We start from the raw sequence: 22,836 nt of genomic DNA on the forward strand, positions 1-22,836 counted from the left end.
TTCATAACTGATTTTAACTATTTACATTTTCCTGTTTTCTTGATGAGCCTAGCTAAAGGTCTGCCAATTTTGTTGATCTTTTCAAAGAGCGACCTTGTGGCTTCACGAAGTTTTGTTTTGCTTTTCTTTTGTTTGTTTATTTCTGCCCTAGGTTCAGTTCAGTCGCTCAGTCGTGTCCGACGCTTTGCGACCCCATGAATCGCAGCATGCCAGGCTTCCCTGTCTATCACCAGCTCCTAGAGTTCACCCAAACTCATGTCCATCTAGTTGGTGATGCCATGCAGCCATCTCATCCTCTGTCATCCCCTTCTCCTCCTTGCCCCTAATCCCTCCCAGCATCAGTCTTTTCCAATGAGTCAACTCTTTGCATGAGGTGGCCAAAGTATTGCAGTTTCAGCTTTAGCATCAGTCCTTCCAAAGAACACCCAAGACTGATCTCCTTCATAATGGACTGGTTGGATCTCCTTGCAGTCCAAGGGACTCTCAAGAGTCTTCTCCAACAGCACAGTTCAAAAGCATCAATTCTTCTGTGCTCAGCCTTCTTCACAGTCCAACTCTCACATCCATACATGACCACAGGAAAAACCATAGCCTTGACTAGACGGACCTTTGTTGACAAAGTAATGTCTCTGCTTTTGAATATGCTAAGTAGGTTGGTCATAACTTTCCTTCCAAGGAGTAAGCGTCTTTTAATTTCATGGCTGCAATCACCATCTGCAGTGATTTTGGAGCCCAAAAAAATAAAGTCTGACACTGTTTCCACTGTTTCCCCATCTATTTCCATAAAGTGATGGGACCAGATGCCATGATCTTCGTTTTCTGAATGTTGAGCTTTAGGCCAACTTTTCACTCTCCTCTTTCACTTTAATCAAGAGGCTTTTTAGTTCCTCTTCACTTTCTGCCATAAAAGTGCTGTCATCTGCATATCTGAGGTTATTGATATTTTTCCTGGCAATCTTGATTCCAGCTTGTGCTTCTTCCAGCCCAGCGTTTCTCATGATGTACTCTGCATATAAGTTAAATAAGCAGGGTGACAATATATAGCCTTGATGTACTCCTTTTCCTATCTGGAACCAGTCTGTTGTTCCATGTCCAGTTCTAACTGTTGCTCTCTGACCTGTATATAGGTTTCTCAAGAGGCAGGTCAGGCAGTCTGGTATTCCCATCTCTTTCAGAATTTTCCACAGTTTATTGTGATCCACACAGTCAAAGGCTTTGGCATAGTCAATAAAGCAGAGATAGATGTTTTTCTGGAACTCTCTTGCTTTTTCCATGATCCAGCGGATGTTGGCAATTTGATCTCTGGTTCCTTTGCCTTTTCTAAAACCAGCTTGAATATCTGGAAGTTCACGGTTCAGGTATTGTTGAAGCCTGGCTTGGAGAATTTTGAGCATTTCTTTACTAGCGTGTGAGATGAGTGCAATTGTGTGGTAGTTTGAGCATTCTTTGGCATTGCCTTTCTTTGGGATTGGAATTAAAAACTGACCTTTTCTGCCCTAGTGTTTATTATTTTCTTCCTTTAGTTCACTTTGGGTTTAGCTGTTCCTTTTTCTAGTTCCTTAAGATGGAAGGTCAGGTTATTAATTTGAGATGTATCTTCTTTTTAATGTAGGCATTTACAGCTATAAATTTTCCTGTAAGCACAACACTAGCAGCATTCCATAAGTTCTGGTATGTTGTATATTCATTTTCATTCATTACAGAGTCTTTCCTCGGAGAAGGCAATGGCACCCCACTCCAGTAGTCTTGCCGAGAAAATGCCATGGACAGAGGAGCCCCATATGCTGCGGTCCATGGGGTCGCTAAGAGTCGGACACGACTGAGCAACTTCCTTTTCACTTTTCACTTTCATGCATTGGAGAAGGAAATGGCAACCCACTCCAGTGTTCTTGCCTGGAGAATCCCAGGGACAGCAGAACCTGGTGGGCTGCCATCTATGGGGTTGCACAGAGTCGGACATGACTGAGCAACTTAGCAGCAGCAGCAGCAGAGTCTTTCCTAATTGCCCTGTGACTTTCTCTTTGACCCACTGTTTGTTTAGGATGTTGGGTAATGTCGACGTATTTATGAATTTTCCAAATTTTCTTCTGCTATTGATTTCTAACTTCATTCCATTGGTCAGAGAATATACTTTGTATAATTTCAATCCTTTTAAATTTATTGAGACTTGTTTTATGACCTAACATATGGTCTATTACTGGAGAGTGTTCCATGGGCACTTGAGGAGGTGTTTTTGGTGGAGTATTCTAAGAGGTCTGTTAGGTGTACTTGTTTCACAGTGTTGCTCAAATCTCATTTTCTTGTTGGTCTTTGGCTGAGTTGTTCTATCCATTATTGTAAGTGGGTTATGTAAGTCTCCAATTACTACTGAATCATCTCCCATCAATTCAGTCAGGTTTTGTTTCACAGAATTTTGAGGCTCTATTGTTAGGTCCATGCATGCTTACAGGCTCGTTACATCTTTCTATTAAGATGCAATTATAAATAATTATAATAATTAAAATTTATCACTATAAAACATCCCTTTGGTCCCTAGTAATAATTTTTTGTATTAAAGTCTATGTTTTTGACCAATACAGTATATTAATACATATATATGGAATTTAGAATGATGGTAACAATGACCCTATATGTGAGACAGCAAAAGAGACACAGATGGAAAGAACAGTCTTTTGGACTCTGTGGGAGAAGGCAAGGGTGGGATGATTTGAGAGAATAGCATTGAAACATGTACATTATATGTGAAACAGATCGACAGTCTAGGTTCAATGCATGAGATGACTGTGCTCAGGGATGGTATACTGGGATGACCCAGAGGGATGGGATGGGGAGGGAGGTGGGAGGGGGGTTCAGGATGGGGAACACATGTACACCCATGGCTGATTCATGTCAATGTATGGCAAGAACCACTACAATATTGTAAAGTAATTAGCCTCTGATTAAATTAATAAAATTTTTAAATAAATAAATAAATAAAGTCTGTTTTGATATTAGTACAGTCGTTCCAGCTCTCTTTTGGTCACTGCTCCCATGGTATATCTGTCTCAATTTCTCCAGTCTTTGAATCTAAAATGTGTCTATTGTAGACAGCATATAATTGGATTTAGAAGAAAAATACATTCTGCCTCCTTTGATTAGGGTATTTAATCTACTTACGTAATATACTTACCAATAAGGTAAGATTTATGCCTGACATTTTTGCTTTTTTGGAATCTTAGGTCCTTGTTGCTTTATTCCTATTGCTGTCTTCTTTTGTACTAAACAGGTATTTTCTAGTATACCTTTTAAATTCTCTTCTTTGTGATACTGTGATTTATAATAAGAAATATATATTCAGTCTTCATCCTAGTTCCTAGCATTGAGCTCCTAAAACACCTGGAATGTTCTAAGTGATGAGAGCAATAACAACAAAAGCAGTCTTTCGTTACGTTTAGGTGACATCTGGAAAGCCCTTAGGTAGCTAAAGAAGGGGGCTCATTGCCAGGGAAACCCACCAGGTGATTAGAGGGTTGGGAACTTTCAGAACTATGCCTGGACCTCCAGAGAGGGGAGAAGGGCTGGAGATTAAAGTCAGTCACCAATGGCCAATGATGTAATCAAGCATGCCAAGGTAATAAACCTCTATATTAAAACCCCAAAATAACTGGGTTTGGAGAGCTTCCAGATTGGTGTTCAAATGGAGATCTGGGGAGAGTGGTGTGCCTACAGAAGGCATGGAAGCCTTGCCTTCCCACATATCTTGCCCTCTGTATCTCTTCCATCTGGCTGTTTCTGAGTTACATCCTTTTATAATAAACCAGTAATCTAGTAAGTAAAATGTTGCTCTGAATTCTGTGAGCTGCTCTAGCACATTAATCAAACCCAAGGAACCTCCAGTTTATACCTGTGTTTCCAGCTGATCAGAAGCGCAGGTGACAAAGTGGACTTGTGACCAGCATCTGAAGCTGGGGGGTAGAGCACTTAACCTGTGGGATCTGATGCTACCTCCAGGCAGACAATGTCAGAATTAAGCTGAAATGGAGGATACCCAGCTGGTACTGGAAAATTGTTTGGTGTGAGGGTTAAAAATCCATACATTGAAACTGGAAGCAAAAAAATTTTTACTGTAATTTTAAAAATTTATTCTTAGCGGCCATTCTAGAGATTACAATTAGCATCTTAAAACAATTCACTTTGGAAACATACTCAGTTTCAACAGTGGGTAATCAAGACTTGCTCCAATATACCTTGGTTCCCCCCCCAACCCCCGCTTCTTTTGTGCTATGACTGTCATACAAATCACATCTTTATACATTCTAAGCCCATTAACACAGTTTTTATAAATATTGCTTTACACAGTTGTCTTATAAAGCAGACAGGAGAGTTACAAACAAAAATACACTTATATCGTCTTTTATAAAACTTACATAGGTACTGCCACCAATGCTCTTTATTTCTTTGCGTGGTTTCAAGTTAGTGGCTAACATACTTTCATTAAGGCCTGAGGACTCCTCCTTGTAGGCAGGTCTGCTGGTGATGAATTCTTACTTCTTGCTTATCTGGAAATGTCTTAATTTCTTTAATTTTGAAGGAAAATTTAGCTAGATATAGAATTTTTGGTAGGAAGTCTTCTCTTCCAGCTCTTTAAAGACATCATCCCAATGTCTTCTGGCCTCTATGCTTTCTGAGGAGAAGTAAACTGTTCATTTTCATTGAGGTTCAGTAGTTTCTATTAAAAGATGATTTTTAGCTCATGGTGAAGCTTTGGTTAAACTGTCAAGAGTTCTACAACTCATGGGCTTCCCAGGTGGTGCAGTGGTAAAGAATACACCTGCCAATGCAGGAAACATAGGTTTGATCCCTGGGTCAGAAACAGTCCCTGGAGGAAATGGCAGCCCACTCCAGTATTCTTGCCTGGAAAATCCCATGGACAGAGGAGGCTGGCGGGCTCCAGCCCATGGGGCCGCAGAGTTGGACATGACTGGGTGAGTAAGTGACGTGTTACAGCTCACTGGTTTTAGTGGTTTTGCCCATATTTTCACTGTTTTAGAGGGAGAGTAAGTTCTGAGGTTCTTACTCTGTCATTTTGGAAGTTGATCTGTTTCATGTTGTCTTAATTATTTTAGACAACATGATTTAATATCTTGTAAAGGGATTTTCCTTGAATAATGATTTTTCTGGAATTTTGTTAACTATTTTTACCTGGCTGGTTTTTCAGCAGAATGTGGGAATCACTGGCTCAAACTCCAACAAGAACTTCCACTGGATATCTAGAATGCTATTTTCTAAGCAGCTCACCTTCTAAGAACATTCAACCTTCCCATCTCTTCTACTTGAATACTGCTCAGCAAACACTGAACTTTTTTTCACACGGATTCTACTGTATTTTCTTCCCCAAGGCATTTAAATTTTTCTGCTGTGTCTGTGAACCAGGATTAATATGCCACGCTATTGTTAAAAAATATAAAGCAAACACTTCCTGGATGGCAAGGGGAGAAAAACTGCTCATTTATGTACTTAAAGCTAATGGCATCAGGAGGGTTCATTTGGGAGGTGAAAAGTTCATTGTGTGTTTTTCCTTTGAAAAAACAGAATATTTTTGTTCAAATTAAATCGTGAGCAGAACCTCAATGCATGAAAAGTAAAGCAGAGGTGCCTGGTTGAAAAGGAGGCTGAAGGACAGTCCAAAGTCAAACAGGCACTGCCGCCTGCCCTGCTCCTCACAGCAGCCCCTGAAGTGTTTCCAATAGCTGTGCGCTCAGTTAACTGTCACAAACAGCAGCCCATCTGTGTGCCCCACAGCATGAGCTCTTACCACATAGCACTGCTCTACTTTATGGTGATTTTCCATCTCTGTTCAATGACCACCAACACATCCGAGCTTCACTGAGATCTTGCCTCGCTGGCCTGGATCACTCCCGTCCCTTGTTTGTCTCAGGAGTTAACAGATCATGGGATGTGAAGCTGTGGTGGGCTGAAGAAGAACATCACATTTCACCATATGGCACAACAGAGAGACATGTTTTGACTCTATCACTCAGATATAAATACAGTGCCCGGTTTTCAACTAAATGAGTAGGTAGATGATATCATTATGAACTTCAGAAGAGAATATGGGGGGGTTGGGTCTGATGGGGCTTAGAGACACAGGACTAGAAGCATCTTTAAAATAAGCTCTCAAAAGAAAATGTGTGGTCCAAGTCTTTACAAAAGATATTTATTAGATTTTTAGGATAAAGGAATTTTTTAAATAACGAATACTTGTAAAAAAAATTACTGATGTTTTCAACTAGAAAAAAAATTGAGCCTTAAAAAACACATGGCAGAAAGTAGCTAGGGCACAAGAGTGAAAGAAGATGGAAACCTACTAGAAGTGTAGCGATGAGAGTTTACATGCTGACTTTTCAAAGCAAAAGCAAACTGTACTCACTGTTTCACAGTGTGTGAGACTAATTATTCAGTGACACCCTATGACAATTCCTCTTACAGAAGATTTTACTCTACTCCAGCTCACATGCTACCTTCTATGGCAATTTGTATGGGAACAATGAAATCTAGTACAGTTTTAGATCTGATTCAATTTCTTAAAGGTTGGAACTAAGCAAAAATTTAAAGAAATCTATGTGGTATTTAAAATAATTGAGAATGATGACAATTTAAGTTACTTTCAGGAAGTGTTCTCTTCAGACGTAAGAAAGGGATGGAGGTCTTACGGTGAGCAGACACGTGGACCTCAAGGTAGTACAATCGACAGAAGACCAATAGCCCACAGTGAGGGAAGAGAAACAGAAATTCACACTGTGCAACACTCCCATGGATGGCATTCCAGCAAGTCTTCCTAGCTGTAATTCAAAACTAATCATGCTTATTGACTTCCCCCTCAAGATGATTTTCTTTCAGAAGTAAATACAGACAAGGGACTGAGCTCTGGGAAGAGATGGTGAGGCCAAGTCCCAGACACTCCAGTGTGGCTGCTCTCTCCTGAGCCCTGGGACATGACTTGTGGCCCCATGTTCTTCCTCACACCCTTCTCTATGTGAAATATTATTTGTGTAACCTGTCCTTGGAAAAAAATTCACAGTGGAGTCTGAAAACCTTCTGCAGCCGTCGGTTTGTGTCCTTCGGTATCCTAAATTCAGACAATCTCAACATCCAGAAATATCCTTTGATTTGTTCTTTCTCTGATATCTGGTATCCTTGGGATCAAAGCCTCTTTCGCTGGCACCAAATAAGGCCCAATGAGGCGTTTTGGCCATATAATCCTTTGCGCTGAAAGTTTTTGATCCGCCACTATCTTCATACTCCTGAATGAGCTCCTGGAAGCGGCTGTAATCGATCCACGTCCACCATTCTCCGCCAATCTTAAACTAGCAAGAGAAAAAGGAGTCAGGTCAGAACTGAAAATAGCTGTAAAGACTGTCAAATAAGTGTCGGAACATCAAAAATAAGCCTGATCTTTTCTCCTTATCATGTTAAAGAAAATTCTTTTCACGCTCCAGACACGGTTCCATATCAAAGCAGAATGTTCTATAAACCGTCAAAGGGGAGTTTCTTTTTCCTTAGGACCACTGCCGTGCTGGGCCTGGAAGACCCAGTTGCTGAATAAAGAATACATTCCAGAACTGAAAGTCAAGTTTATCTTGAGCAGTATCACTGAAAGAAGATTAATGAAGTTTTTCGGCATTATCATGTGTAATTCAAATTCCTCTTGTTGCCACTTTTCCCCTCGTATGAATTTTCATGGCTGTTACTAAATTTTGCCTGAGTTGTTAGGGAATCTTTCAGGGATGACTCTAATTCCGAAACACTACCTTAATGAATCCAACTAGCCTTTTTCGCCTAATATGGATACCATAGTTCAGTAACGGAAAGCCTAGTTAAGAATTTCAATTCAATAAAGAGAAATAATCCAATCTGTACTCTTTCTAAGAAACTACTTCTCAAAAGTCACTGTAGAATAATGACCACGAATAAAGAAAATAGTGGGTTGAGGAGGCTCTGAAGGAAGTACAAATTGAATTGCAAAGGCTTTTAATTCAAAGCAACCACCTGGCATTTCATCATGTAAATGTATAATACATTGATGCCTGATTTATAAACAGACAAATCCTTGTTTTGCCACCTTCTTTTTAAAAAACTTGATTATGAGTCAAGGTAAGTAACAATTTCATGTTCTAGCTGAGAAAAATATTGAAAATATATAAGTTCCTGGATTTAGAATAATAAAATCTGCTGAATTTAAATAACATCTAATATTTTACCCAACCGTTGAGAGCTTTCTAAAGGAAAAAAAAAACAGCCAAACAAATGGAAAACTTTACCTATAAATCATGAGAAACGGTCTTCTAGGAAGGCCATTCGTTAAAAAACTGACCTAAGAGCTCAATGAATTCTGCAACTCAGGATGTAAGATCCACATCTCCTCATCACTTTCCCTCCTAAGGCTGACCACTCTTGAACGTTCTCTACTGCTAGGCAAGTAATGACTGTTCTCTCCCTTCCCTGGCCTCTTACACCCCAAACATGGTCAGGCCTCACTGATTCTTCCTTTGCTGCATTTCCACAGCCACATCCTGGCACTGCCCTAAGGCAGGTCCTTGCTTCTAGGACTTGGCAACAGTCTGCCAGCTGATTGATTGTCTGAGTCCACTTTTAGCTGTTGCCAGCTTCTGCAGACTGCCTGAGATGCCTATGTTTATAGCAGAATGGAGCCCTGCTACCTAGAACATACGGTCTAAATATCTAATCTCCAACTGGAGGCTGTTCAATGAGCTACCTAACCCCTCACGTGATCCCCATGCTGTTTTGTCTGTCTAATTAATGCTGACTTAAGACTCAAGTTGGCTTCCCTGGTGGCTCAGCAGTAATGAAATCTGCCTGCAATTAAGGAGATGCGGGTTCAATCCCTGGATTGGGAAGATCCCCTGGAGAAGGAAATGGCAACCCACTCCAGTATTCTTGCCCGGGAAATCTCATGGACAGAGGAGCCTGGTGGGCTACAGTCCATGGAGTCTCAAAAGAGTTAGCCACAACTTAGTGACTAAACAAACAAGTCTCTTCATAAATGTCCTTTGCTCTGGGAAGTCCTCCCGAATCCCTCTGGAAGACCATGACAGTCCCCTGCCACAGAACCTCACTGTAACCTGAACTCGTCCAACAAGAGAACATTATACTGGCCTTTGTAGTCACTTACCCCATCCATCCCCACCCTCCCAAGACTGCTGGTTTCATGACTATACCTAACTTATTCTCCTCTCCCCTGTATCTTTCCCTTTTGGGGTTCAGATCTCTAGGCCAGAACTCAACTCTCAGAGTCCATAATCCTGGCCCTCCTTTTCCTTCAAATTCGAACAATAATCACCTGCCATGGATATTTTAAGAGCATCTGAAAGATTATCTTAGATTAGAGCAACAGATTTAAAAATCTTCTTTTGCCACAACCTACAGTAAGAAACAGATTTTATATCTTGATCTAGTACACACAGTCACACATACGTACTCTGGAAATACAACTTTCATAAAACTAGAGGCAATGTATTTCATTTAAAAAACTGCCAGCTGCAACCTACTGCACTGATTTCCTAACTCCTATTACAGTTTGAAGATCTGGTCTCTTCTAACTACAAAACTTTACTGGGTCTTAAAAGGGAAGAAATTAGTTGCAAGGATATGATAATTATAACCTAACATCTGACAACTGACAACTCTTCTTAGATTGCCAACGTCTAAGAAAGCAAACTAGCAGATCAAGTAAATGTAACAAAGGGTTGGTATATTAGTTTGCCTGGCTGTGTAACAAAATAACACAGCCTGGGTGTCCTAAATCATAAAAGTTTATTTCCTCGTAGCTCTGGATGCTAGAAATCTAAGGTGAAAGTTCCAGCAGATAGCCCCTTTCTCATCAAGGTTCCACATGCCATCTTCTCTACTAAGGTTCCATGGCAGGGGATTGGGGTGGGGGTGCTCTGGTGTCTCTACTAATAAGGACACCAACCCATCTGATCAGGGATGACCTCATTTAACTGCTTCCTTAGAGACTGCTTCCTTAGAGAAGGCATCTCAAATAAGGCCATACTTAGGACATCAACACAGGAATTTTCAAGGGACATAAACCTTCAGTCTAAAACCACAGGTCACTCTTAAATTAACATTGAGCCATAAGAGTCCTAAGACAAAACTTTCTGACACATGCCCCCTTCTCAAAACAATCTGAGAATAATCACATTGAACAATAACTCAGAAAAAAAAGTGTTCCATGCAAAAGGCAGAAGCTAAAAGGACAAATTTTAGTATGACTGGCACACAAATAAAGCTGAAAGACAGAGCTGCCTAAATAGGGGAATGAAACCTCAAATCACAAAATTTAAGGTTCAGTATGCAGGGACATGAGGCCACCCAGCTTCAAGAGTTCTTCAAATCCAACAGTAAGGGAAGAGGCAAATCCATGCAGAATCACAAATAACCGTCCCCCCCCCCCCAATTCACATACAGAAAACAAAGTACAATCATACAAACATAAGAATCACACATACCACTTGCATTTTCACACTTCTTCAGAAGGGCTTTTATGTGATTTCAGTATCAATTATTTTCTGGTTGGCTCCTCCAAACATACAGTAATACTCAGGAACCAAACAACTAGAAAAGCACTGCTTAAGGGATGGAACAGAGAAGGCAATGGCACCCCACTCCAGCACTCTTGCCTGGAAAGTCCCATGGATGGAGGAGCCTGGTGGGCTGCAGTCCATGGGGTCACTAAGAGTCGGACACAACTGAGCAACTTCACTTTCACTTTTCACTTTCATGCATTGGAGAAGGAAATGGCAACCCACTCTAGTGTTCTTGCCTGGAAAATCCCAGGGACTGGGGAGCCTGGTGGGCTGCTGTCTCTGGGGTTGCACAGAGTCGGACATGACTGAAGTGACTCAGCAGCAGCAGCAGCATCAAGGGATGGAAGAGGGGCTCTGTCAGACCTCAGATCTCAGAAGTATTGATACATGTTAACTGGAAGGAGCAGAGGGAGTCCAGGGTCGTTAGAGGGAGAAGTGATTTTGCAACACACACCAAAGGGTGCCACGTCAATGCTTTCTGAATTTCCCAGAGTTATGAGTTCTGTTTTCACCTGTTGTAGCTACAAATGCATTGTCTGTTCTCTGGGTAAGAGGAAGCCAAGATCCCAAAGACAGACTTCAAAGTGACCTGACTTGCCTGCCACAGTGAGATGCTGGGCCATCTTCCTCTGAGTTTACTGGTGATAAGCAGCACTTCCATGGCACAGCTGCCTGGGGAACCATTTTGAGAGGTAAAACCACGATGCAACTGATTTCTAGATCTATCCAAGGGCAATTAAAACATTTTTATCCGGAAACTCAGTTTCTGGAGTTTTCATCTTAATCCCCCATTCTGCTGGAGTAGCACTAAGTCCTCTAGGTAGTGTCACCACATTGCCAATTTTCTCTGACATTCTTCTGAAAGTAATTACCCGGAACACTCAGGGCCTCTGATAAGAATGAGTTCCACATGTAACACAGAGGAAGAAATATTCAGTCAGTAGGTTTTGTAAGGAAAACACTGCACAAACCCTAATGGAGACATACAGTTCCCTTCTCATTCCAAGAGGGGAAGGTGTGGGAGGTGACAGCTCTTCATCCCCTCCCTTTACAGACTGTGAGCTTATAATACATCCAAGAGGGAGGCCTCTGTGATCGGTGCTTAATTACCTACAGGGCCTCAAATTCGGCAAAAACTTTTTCAGTTATGATGATCTTGGAGGAGATGGTGTCTGATGAGTGGGGGATGGGAATCGACACCCTGTTTCCCAGGGACACTTCCGTTTCCCCACCCTCTTTCTGACTGCTCTGTGGCATTTGAGAGACAGCATAATATAGTGGTCCAAAGAAGGCTTTGTGGGACTTCTCAGATGGTCCAGTGGTTAAGAGTCCACCTTCGAGTGCAGGGGATGGGGTTCAATCCCTGATCGTGGAACTAAGATCTCACATGCCATGGGTCAACTTAAGCCTGCACGATACAATTCTGAGCCCATGCGCCACACTGGAGAGCCTGTGTGCCACAATGAAGATCACTCATGATGCAACCAGGACCTGATGCAGCCAAAAATAAATAATTTTTTAAAAAAATTTCTGTATTTTGAAAGATATGGAATAGAATTCTCACTGTGCCCTATTTGTGCTTGGACAAGATTTGTACTTTCTCAGCCTGAGATTCTTCCTTTGGAATAGGAGGGAAAATAGCATGACTCATAAGATTTTTGTAAGAAGTCAATGAATTAATGCATGCATAGTGTAATCCAAGTGACCTTAATAAATGTTACTGGTTGTTGAGTTTATCAGCAGATAGTAAGGAATGACACCAGACAGCTCACTGATGGTGAAAGACGCTACAAGATAATGGAAAGATTATGCCGGAAGACAACAAAATGACACTTTTAAAGTGCTGAAAGGAAATACTTCATGCAAGGGCAAAATGAAATAAAGATGTGTCAGAGGGGAAAAAAGACTAAGTTTATCACTTAGATCATCAAGAAGGAAACTGCACCAAGGAGTAAAAACTAGGCTGCAAATAGGATTTACATGCATTCATCAATATATGCATTAACTGCAGGGAAGAGTACTAGTAACTCCTTGTATTACGCTGAAGGGGTGCAGCAATGTCAATTAATTTCAGAATTAAACTACGTATAAACTTTTAAAACATACGAGTACAGGATTCAGGGAAGACGGTGACGTAGGAAGCATTAAGAGTACTTCTCTCAACCCAGACAAAAATTATACTGGCAGAATCTTGTCTGACGTAACTATTTAGGAACCCTGAAGTCTACTGAAAGTTTGTAACTTTGAAGGGAAAGTTTGGACTGTAAATTGCAGCTAATTTCAGTTTAGACAGCTGCCCGCCACCCCCCCCCCCAACAGCAGGCAGCTGTGAACACGTCACTGGAGCAACCTGCATGCAACCTGTGGGAGACAGAATGGACATTGAGGACTGTGTCCTTCAAACACTGGATCTCTGTCTTCTGACCATTAACTGCTGCTTCTGATCAGAGGTGTACATGGATTAAGCTCTCCAATCAAAAAACAAGAGATTGGAGAAATGGATTTTAAAAAACCCATAATGCAACTATATGCTGTTTACAAGAGCTTTACTTTATATCCAATGACACAAATAGGTTGGAAGGCAAAGGATGAAAAATGCTATTCCATGCAAATAGTAACCAAAAGGAAGCAGGGGTAGCTGTACTAATATCACACAAAATAGATCAAATCAAAAACATTACAGGAGACAAAGACATTATGTATCAGTAAAAGGTTCAATATAGCAAGACAATATAACAGTTATAAACATTTATGTACCTAATCACAGATCATCAAAATATATGAAGCAGATATTGACAGAATTGAAGGGAGGAATAGACAGTTCTACAGTAATAGTTGGGGACTTCAATATCTCATACTGAATAGTGTACAGAACAACCAAACAAAAGACAACTACAGAAACAAAGGACTTGGACTTCCCTGGTAATGTAGCAATTAAGAATCCACCTGCCAATGCAGGGGACATAGGTTCAATCCCTAGTCTAGGAAGATTCCACAAGTTGCTGCAAGGCAACTAAGTCTGTGCACAACTACTGAGCCCACGTCCTAGAGCCCATGCTACCCGAGAGAAGCCTGTGCATTGCAACCAGAGAGAGCCCACAGGCCACAGCAAAGACCCAGCACAGCTAAAAATAAATATAATTAATTTTTTAAAAAAGAATTTGCAGAGGAAGGTAAACTTCCAAATTCATTCTATGAGGCCACCATCACCCTAATACCAAAACCTGACAAAGATACTACAAAAAAAGAAAACTACAGGCAAATATCACTGATGAACACAGATGCAAAAATCCGCAATAAAATTCTAGCAATCAGAATCCAACAACACATTAAAAAGATCATACACCATGACCAAGTGGGCTTTATCCCAGGGATGCAAGGATTCTTCAATATCTGCAAATAAATCAATGTAATTCACCACATTAACAAACTGAAAAATAAAAGCCATATGATTATCTCAATAGATGCAGAGAAGGCCTTTGACAAAATTCAACATCCATTTATGATAAAAACTCTCCAGAAAGCAGGAATAGAAGGAACATACCTCAACATAATAAAAGCTATATATGACAAACCCACAGCAAACATTATCCTCAATGGTGAAAAATTGAAAGCATTTCCCCTAAAGTCAGGAACAAGACAAGGGTGCCCACTTTCACCGCTACTATTCAACATAGTTCTGGAAGTTTTGGCCATAGCAATCAGAGCAGAAAAAGAAATAAAAGGAATCCAAATTGGAAAAGAAGAAGTAAAACTCTCACTGTTTGCAGATGATATGATCCTCTACATAGAAAACCCTAAAGACTCCACCAGAAAATTACTAGAGCTAATCAATGAATATAGTAAAGTTGCAGGATATAAAATCAACACACAGAAATCCCTTGCATTCCTATACACTAATAATGAGAAAGTAGAAAAAGAAATTAAGGAAACAATTCCATTCACCATTGCAATGAAAAGAATAAAATACTTAGGAATATATCTACCTAAAGAAACTAAAGACCTATATATAGAAAACTATAAAACACTGATGAAAGAAATCAAAGAGGACACTAATAGATGGAGAAATATACCATGTTCATGGATTGGAAGAATCAATATAGTGAAAATGAGTATACTACCCAAAGCAATCTACAGATTCAATGCAATCCCTATCAAGCTACCAGCGATATTTTTCACAGAACTAGAACAAATAATTTCAAGATTTGTATGGAAATACAAAAAACCTCGAATAGCCAAAGCAATCTTGAGAAAGAAGAATGGAACTGGAGGAATCAGCTTGCCTGACTTCAGGCTCTACTACAAAGCCACAGTCATCAAAACAGTACGGTACTGGCACAAAGACAGAAATATAGATCAATGGAACAAAATAGAAAGCCCAGAGATAAATCCACACACCTATGGACACCTTATCTTTGACAAAGGAGGCAAGAATATACAATGGAGTAAAGACAATCTCTTTAACAAGTGGTGCTGGGAAAACTGGTCAACCACTTGTAAAAGAATGAAACTAGATCACTTTCTAACACCACACATGAAAATAAACTCAAAATGGATTAAAGATCTAAACGTAAGACCAGAAAGTATAAAACTCCTAGAGAAGAACATAGGCAAAACACTCTCCAACATAAATCACAGCAGGATCCTCTATGATCCACCTCCCAGAATTCTGGAAATAAAAGCAAAAATAAACAAATGGGATCTAATTAAAATTAAAAGCTTCTGCACAACAAAGGAAAATATAAGCAAGGTGAAAAGACAGCCTTCTGAATGGGAGAAAATAACAGCAAATGAAACAACTGACAAACAACTAATCTCAAAAATATACAAGCAACTTATGCAGCTCAATTCCAGAAAAATAAACGACCCAATCAAAAAATGGGCCAAAGAACTAAATAGACATTTCTCCAAAGAAGACATACAGATGGCTAACAAACACATGAAAAGATGCTCAACATCACTCATTATTAGAGAAATGCAAATCAAAACCACAATGAGGTATCACTTCACACCAGTCAGAATGTCTGTGATCCAAAAATCTGCAAGCAATAAATGCTGGAGAGGGTGTGGAGAAAAGGGAACCCTCTTGCACTGTTGATGGGAATGCAAACTAGTACAACCACTATGGAAAACAGTGTGGAGATTCCTTAAAAAATTGCAAATAGAACTACCTTATGACCCAGCAATCCCACTGCTGGGCATACACACCGAGGAAACCAGAATTGAAAGAGACACATGTACCCCAATATTCATTGCAGCACTGTTTATAATAGCCAGGACATGGAAACAACCTAGATGTCCATCAGCAGATGAATGGATAAGAAAGCTGTGGTACATATACACAATGGAGTATTACTCAGCCGTTAAAAAGAATACATTTGAATCAGTTCTGATGAGATGGATGAAACTGGAGCCGATTATACAGAGTGAAGTAAGCCAGAAAGAAAAACACCAATACAGTATACTAACACATATATATGGAATTTAGAAAGATGGCAATGATGACCCTGTATGCAAGACAGCAAAAAAGACACAGATGTGTATAGCGGACTTCTGGACTCAGAGGGAGAGGGTGGGATGATTTGGGAGAATGGCATTGAAACATGTATACTATCATGTAAGAATCAAATCACCAGTCTATGTCCAATGCAGGATACAGCATGCTTGGGGCTGGTGCACGGGGATGACCCAGAGGGATGTTGTGGGGAGGGAGGTGGGAGGGGGGTTCATGTTTGGGATCACATGTACACCCGTGGTGGATTCATGTCAATGTATGGCAAAACCAATACAGTATTGTAAAGTAAAATAAAGTAACAATAAAAATTTAAAAAAAATTTTTTTTTAAAGAAAAAGAAAAAAGAATTTGATCAACACAATAAATCAATTAGATCAACAGGCATATATATATAAAAGGCAAGAAAAAGGAAAAAATGTATCCAAGCAAGAGATGAAGAAGTAAAATTATCTCTTCAGAGATGATATAATTTCATACATAGGCAAGACTTCTCTTGAGAATTTGGCACTTGAGATTGAATCAAGTTGCGTTGGATGCTTGAGCTAAATGGGGGCTACAGTAGCCATAACAAGTGGTTTTGAAAATGAAGATGCAAAAGAAGAGAGAGGAAGGGAGGAAGGGAATAATGCCCTTTGTTATCTTCTAGAAATTTCACAGTGTTATATTTTATGTTTAGGTCTAAGGTACGTTTGAAAGTTGTAAGATCATCTCAAAAAACACAGAAAAAAGCATCTGATAAAATTCAACATTCATTCATGAAAAAAACTCTTAGCAAATTAGGAAGAGAAGAAGCATATTTCAACATAATAAAGGCCATACAAGACAAGCCTATAATCAATGACAAAAGGCAGAAAGCTCTTCTGCTAAGATCAGGAACAAAACAAAGACGCTTATTCTCACCACTCTACTCAGTACAGTACCAGAAGTCCTAGGCAGAGCAATCAGGCAAGAAAAAAATTAAAGGTATCAAAATTGGAGAGGAGGAAGTAAACTTGTCTCTATTTGCTGATCACATGAACCATAAAAGAAACATTTGATAAGCTGGACTTTATTAAAATGAGAAACATTTGCTCTGAGAAAGGTATAGTTAGGAGAATGAAGAGTCAAGTCATGTAGACTGGGAGAAAACATTTGTAAAACATCTGATAAATGACTTGTATTCAAAATACATTTTAAAAACTCTTAAAATTCAACAATCACAAAATAACTAGCCAAATTTAAAAATGGGCAAAAGATCTGACCACCTACCCAAAGATATACCGCCGACAAACAAGCATAAGAAAAAACGTTCAATCACGTTTCCATGACAATATGTGCTTTTCAAAATCTATAGGGCTTTATAGCATAAATACTGAGTGGTTTAAGTTTAAAAAATCATTTAGGAGGTCAGGGGAAACCAGGAAGAGGTACAGACTGTGACAAGAGAATCTAACTAATTACAAATTAGTGAAACAATTTCAGTGAAGGGAAGGGAGTAGAAAGGGTACTGATTTAAGTAATTTTGAAAATAAGTGGAGCCTGTAAGACTAAAGGCAAAAGAAACTACATATAAACGTTGCATGCTAGGGTTAAAAATTCTGTTACTGCCATACTCGTATACTGAAATTGAACAATTAAATAGCTGACTGATAATAGGAGCTGGGATTAGATTCTCGCTCTTGGAGGTGTGAATTTACAAATAAGCAAGGAGAGGACGCCAGAATGAGTTATATGGTAATAAGAGTTTGAGACAACAGTACATTCAGCTTAATACAGATACAAAAGGTACATATAGAAATAGTTTCCTACATGTGTATATACAAAAGTTAGTGTATACATATATATACATATATATTTCTTTGCTCTGTCATCTAAGAGGGTCTAAAACAAACAATATCCCAAACAATGAGCACATCTTCACCTTCTGATTTCTAACACCATTCTCCAAGAATAGAAGCCACAGCTCCTAAGAAAAATGGCTGACTTTGGGACTGAGGCAAGAAATATACAAGATGAGCCTGGAAGTTTCCTGAAGTACCAGAAAGGAAAGTGATCAGAATGAACAAAAACTGCCCCTCACACCCAGCACACACCGCCCCCCGCCCCACACACACACATATTAATGGGGATAAAAGAAACATTGGAACCAACTAAAAGAACTCCTAGTGGCCAAAGCTAGAACAATGTGGGCAAAAGTAATAAGGCTGAATTGGATAACAACCCAAAGTTATAAAATAAGTACCCATGAGTCTACAGTGATATAAAAATGATTAAATAAATTAATAAATAGGAAGAAGAGACAAACCTATGTAGAAGAATTCCAAATAATTCGCGCATATATTTAACTTTCATTCCTTTGATACGGGCTGAATATAGGCTTCCTTCCAAAGGAGAGAGGGGAAAGAATAGTTTTCCTACAGAAAAGGAGAGGGAAGAATAATTTTACAGGGGACAAACCTCACAAACACTACCACAGCTTGTGGATCAAGGTCAAAATAAAGGGAGCTTGACATGATGTGATGAAAATGGCACTTTACTTCTGTGATCTTCCTCCTAAAAACCTACAATGCATGTCTTATGAGAAAAAAACTGAACACATTTCAGTAGTGGTGCATCCTGCAAAATACTCATGAGTACTCCTTAAAGTTGCCAAGGTCATCAAATTAAAGAACGTCTGAGAAACTGCCATAACCAAGGGGTACATAAAGGAACATGAAAACTAAATGTAATGTGTTATCCTGGATGGGATCCTAGGACAGAAGGACATTAAGTAAAACCTAAGAAAATCTAAACTATGGACTTCAGTTAATAATAATGTATCAGTATTAGTTCACTGATTGTAATACAGGTGTTAATAACAGGCAAATTCAGGGTATATAATAGCTCTCTGTGCTATCTTCTCAACTTTTCTGTAAATCTCAATCTACTAAAATATAAAGTCTAGTTTTTAAACAATTAAGAGTTAATTTTAAAGCAATGCTATGTAGATTCTGCAAGCCGTGCATACAACCCACCACTTGGTTTGCACAGGCAGAGATCCACTCTAATGGGGTATTGCAAATATGTTGAAAGAACTTCACAGTTTCTGAACTAAAATGATCAAAGTGTGTTGGACTCATCATGGTCTTACTAGTTTGCAGACTGACAGGATCATGGTGACATTTAGGTTGTGAGGCTGGAAACCCAGAAACAGAAGGCTGACTGTGCCTCCTTATTCCAGCTGAGCCCTCCTGACCCTTCCGAAGCACACGGCCAGGTTGGCCCTCCTCTTGCCAATGATCTCCTGCGTGGAATTGTAGTCCTCTCTGTGTCTCGCCAGCTCAACCCTGGAACTAGCATATGCTGACGTACTGATCTTAATTTGAGCCTTCTTCATCTTTCCTTTGTTCAAAGTCAGAGACATTCAGTCAACTTTGTGAAGTACCCACCTATTCTTCCACCTACTTTAAGAATCTACTTCTTATCAATATCAATGTTTAGCCTAAACATTGCTTCTGAACGATAAAACTGTTCTATAAAGATATTTAAAACAATCATCCATTTAAAAAATTCCACTGCTGCTGCTAAGTCGCTTCAGTAATGTCCGACTCTGTGTGATCCCACAGATGGCAGCCCAACAGGCTCCCCCGTCCCTGGGATTCTCCAGGCAAGAACATTGGAGTGGGTTGCCATTTCCTTCTCCAATGCATTAAAGTGAAAAGTGAAAGTGAAGTTGCTCAGTCGCGTCTGACTCTTAGTGACCCCATGGACTGCAGCCCACCAAGCTCCTCCGTCCATGGGATTTTCCAGGCAAGAGTACTGCAGTAGGGGGCCATTGCCTTCTCCAAAAAATTCCACTAGTAGAATTTAAAAAAAAAAAATGCTTTGCATGTAGTGGAGCATATGGCAGTGACAAGATCACTGCACTGCAAATGACCACAGAGTATTCTGGGAGTGGACAGGGTACAAATTATAATAGACCCTCTAGAGGCTATTTCATGTTGTGAAAATCTTACAAATTTAATACAGGACCTTGAAAGGTCATCTATATACAGTCAACCAGTGCTTGGGATCACTCTAGATTTTTTCTTCTTCTTTTTTATTTTAAAGATTCACCTTACATTTTGAGCTTTCCTGGCTCAGAGAGAATTTCAAATTTTTGAAATTGGTAAAGAAATGCTGCACTTTCTGGCAATGTTCTTATTTTCACTAGCCAACTTTACTAGAATCAGAAAAGTACAGTAGAGTAGGCAGGAGAGACTTTCAAAAATACGAACGGGCATCAATTTTCTGCTGCAGGAAAAAAAATAATGGTAAATGGAAAACAACTGGATTTGACAACTAGCAGGTTACTGAAGACCTATAAAATAGCAAACTCGGCAGAATAAATACTCATTGAATGACTGAGTGAGTAAATAAATGATAAAGAAGGGAAATAGGTACCAAAATTAGCAAGGAAGATGGGACAGTGTCTCTGATTTCAGAAGGCAAGATGATGAAAAAGGAGAGAAAATGAAGGTAAAGAGTTTGCTAATTTACTAAACAAACGCTAAGAACCTGAAATGTACCAGGTACTCTAGGAAGTTCTGGGAATGACAGTCCTTGCGTTCAAGAACCTTGGCTTCTTAGAGAAAACAGCCTTATAGATGTGCACACAGCTCTGAAAGAAGCGGTCCCCAAGGAGGTTTGTTTTATAGTTTTAAAGAACAGAAGTTCACCAGGTGAGGTGAGATGAGGAGAGGAGGTCTAGCAGTAGAGAAGCCTTAGCTGGGCAAACACGTAAGAGGAAGAAAATAATATGGCAGGGCCTTATCAAGGCCCCAGGAGTAGGCATGAAATGAAGCTGAAAGGACTTGATTGTAAAGGCCATTAAAATCAAATAAATGTTTAGGCTTTTCTCTTGCACACTCTGTAAGATGTCACGCGTTTCAAAACTACAGCAGAGAAATAATAAACTGGGAGTTGGCAGCATAAACAATGAGGATGTTGAATAGTCAGTGCCCACTCTAAATTATTTGTAGACTAAATGATCTGTTTTGTGGATTTTGTTTTTGTCTTTTTTTCCATTTCTTTCCTTTGTTTGTCTTTTGGTTATAACTCGGCTTTTAGTACCCTTAAAAAGGCATTCATCTGTAAATTGCTAGCCTAGTTATTAAATGGGATTTGATGGGATCTGATTAGGATTAGAAAAAGATCTTTTCATACAAGTTTCAGAAAAAAAATCTTCCAGTAACACGACAGACACAGCTGTGCAATCACACTGGGTGACACTTTAAAGGTAAGAAAAGAAAATGAGTTTACATGGAAATAATCTAATAACAAATAGTGCCAGGTGTACTGGTATTGCTATTCACTGGGGAGATAAACAAAAAGTATAAATGTCAAAACTGTGTAGTCATAAGACTTCTGGTTCCAGATGAGAACTGTATTTCTGCAGCTAAAACCCCTAGATATTATATATAAAACAAATATAAGAAGACTCTGAAAGGTAGAGACAAGAAGGCAGATTGGCTAGGGTTATAAAATTAGTCCTATTTCTACAGAATTCAATGAATATGTGCAACTGAAATTAAAACCATAATACCATTTATAATTGCTAAAACAGAAAAATACTTAGGTATAAATCTAGGGCTTCCCTGATCGCTCATTTGGCAAAGAATCTACCTGCAATGCAGGAGACCCCAGTTTGATTCCTGGGTTGGGAAGATCCATTGGAGAAGGAATATACTACCCACTCCAATATTCTTGGGCTTCCCTTGTGGTTCATCTGGTAAAGAATCCACCTGCAATGTGGAGAACCTGGGTTCGATCCCTGGGTTGGGAAGATCCCCTGGAGAAGGGAAAGGCTACCCACTCCAGTACTCTGGCCTGAGAATTCCATGGACTGTATAGTCCATGGGGTTGCAAAGAGTCTGACACTACTGAGTAACTTTCATTTTCTTTTCATAAATCTAACAAAGTACAGGACTTATATGCTAAAAACTATAAAATGATTTTTAACAAAATCAAAGATCTAAATAGAGACAGATCATGTTCATGATGTAAATAATTAAAATCCAATGAGATCACGACAAACCCGTTAGAACAGCTAACCTAAAAAATGACAACACTAGGTGCTGGTTAGGATGCAAAGAAACTGGATTTTTCATGCATGGCTGGCAGAAATGTGAAATAGTATTTTGTTGTTGTTTAGTTACTAAATTGTGTCTGAATCTTATGATTTCATGGACTGTAGCCCACCAGGCTCCTCTGCCCACGGGATTTCCCAGGCAAGAGTACTGGAATGGGTTGTCATTTCCTTCTCCAGGGCATCTTCCCAACCCAGGGATCGAACCTGCATCTCCTGCTTAGCAGACGGATTCTTTACCACTGAGCCACTTGGGAAACCTATAAAATAATATACAGCCAGTCTATACAATAGTTTGACTTTTTTTTAAAGAAAACCTACAACATACACTTACTATATGACCTAGAAATTACATTCCCATGCATTTAGCCCTGAGAAACAAAAACTTATGTCTACACAAAAACCTGTACAAGAATGTTCAAAGCAGCTTAAATGGTAACAGCCCAAAAGAGGGAAAAACTTTTAACAGTTAAATGGTTAAACAAACCATGGTACATCATCCCTCCCATGAAATATTACTCATCAATAAAAAGGAATAAACTATTAACATGTGCAGTGAGTCACATGGAACTCAAGGGTATTATGATGAGTGAAAAATGTTGATCTCAAAAAGTCACATTTTCCTGATTTTATTTATATGTGATTCC

General features: G+C 39.5%; 1 protein-coding gene across 1 annotated transcript in view; it reads right to left on the bottom strand.

Annotated features, from left to right (window-relative positions):
* Positions 1 to 6,047: 6,047 nt before the first annotated feature.
* The window catches only part of LOC138076148 (S-adenosyl-L-methionine-dependent tRNA 4-demethylwyosine synthase TYW1), a 140,268-nt gene continuing 123,479 nt past the window's right edge, over positions 6,048 to 22,836 (bottom strand). Inside the window, exon 16 of the mRNA XM_068968376.1 lies at positions 6,048 to 7,346. Within this exon, the coding sequence (XP_068824477.1) occupies positions 7,125 to 7,346 (222 nt within the window). The 3' untranslated portion in view covers positions 6,048 to 7,124. The remainder of the gene's footprint in view (positions 7,347 to 22,836) is intronic.

Source organism: Capricornis sumatraensis, chromosome 3, assembly GCF_032405125.1.
Source record: "Capricornis sumatraensis isolate serow.1 chromosome 3, serow.2, whole genome shotgun sequence".
NCBI classification, from domain to species: domain Eukaryota; kingdom Metazoa; phylum Chordata; class Mammalia; order Artiodactyla; family Bovidae; genus Capricornis; species Capricornis sumatraensis.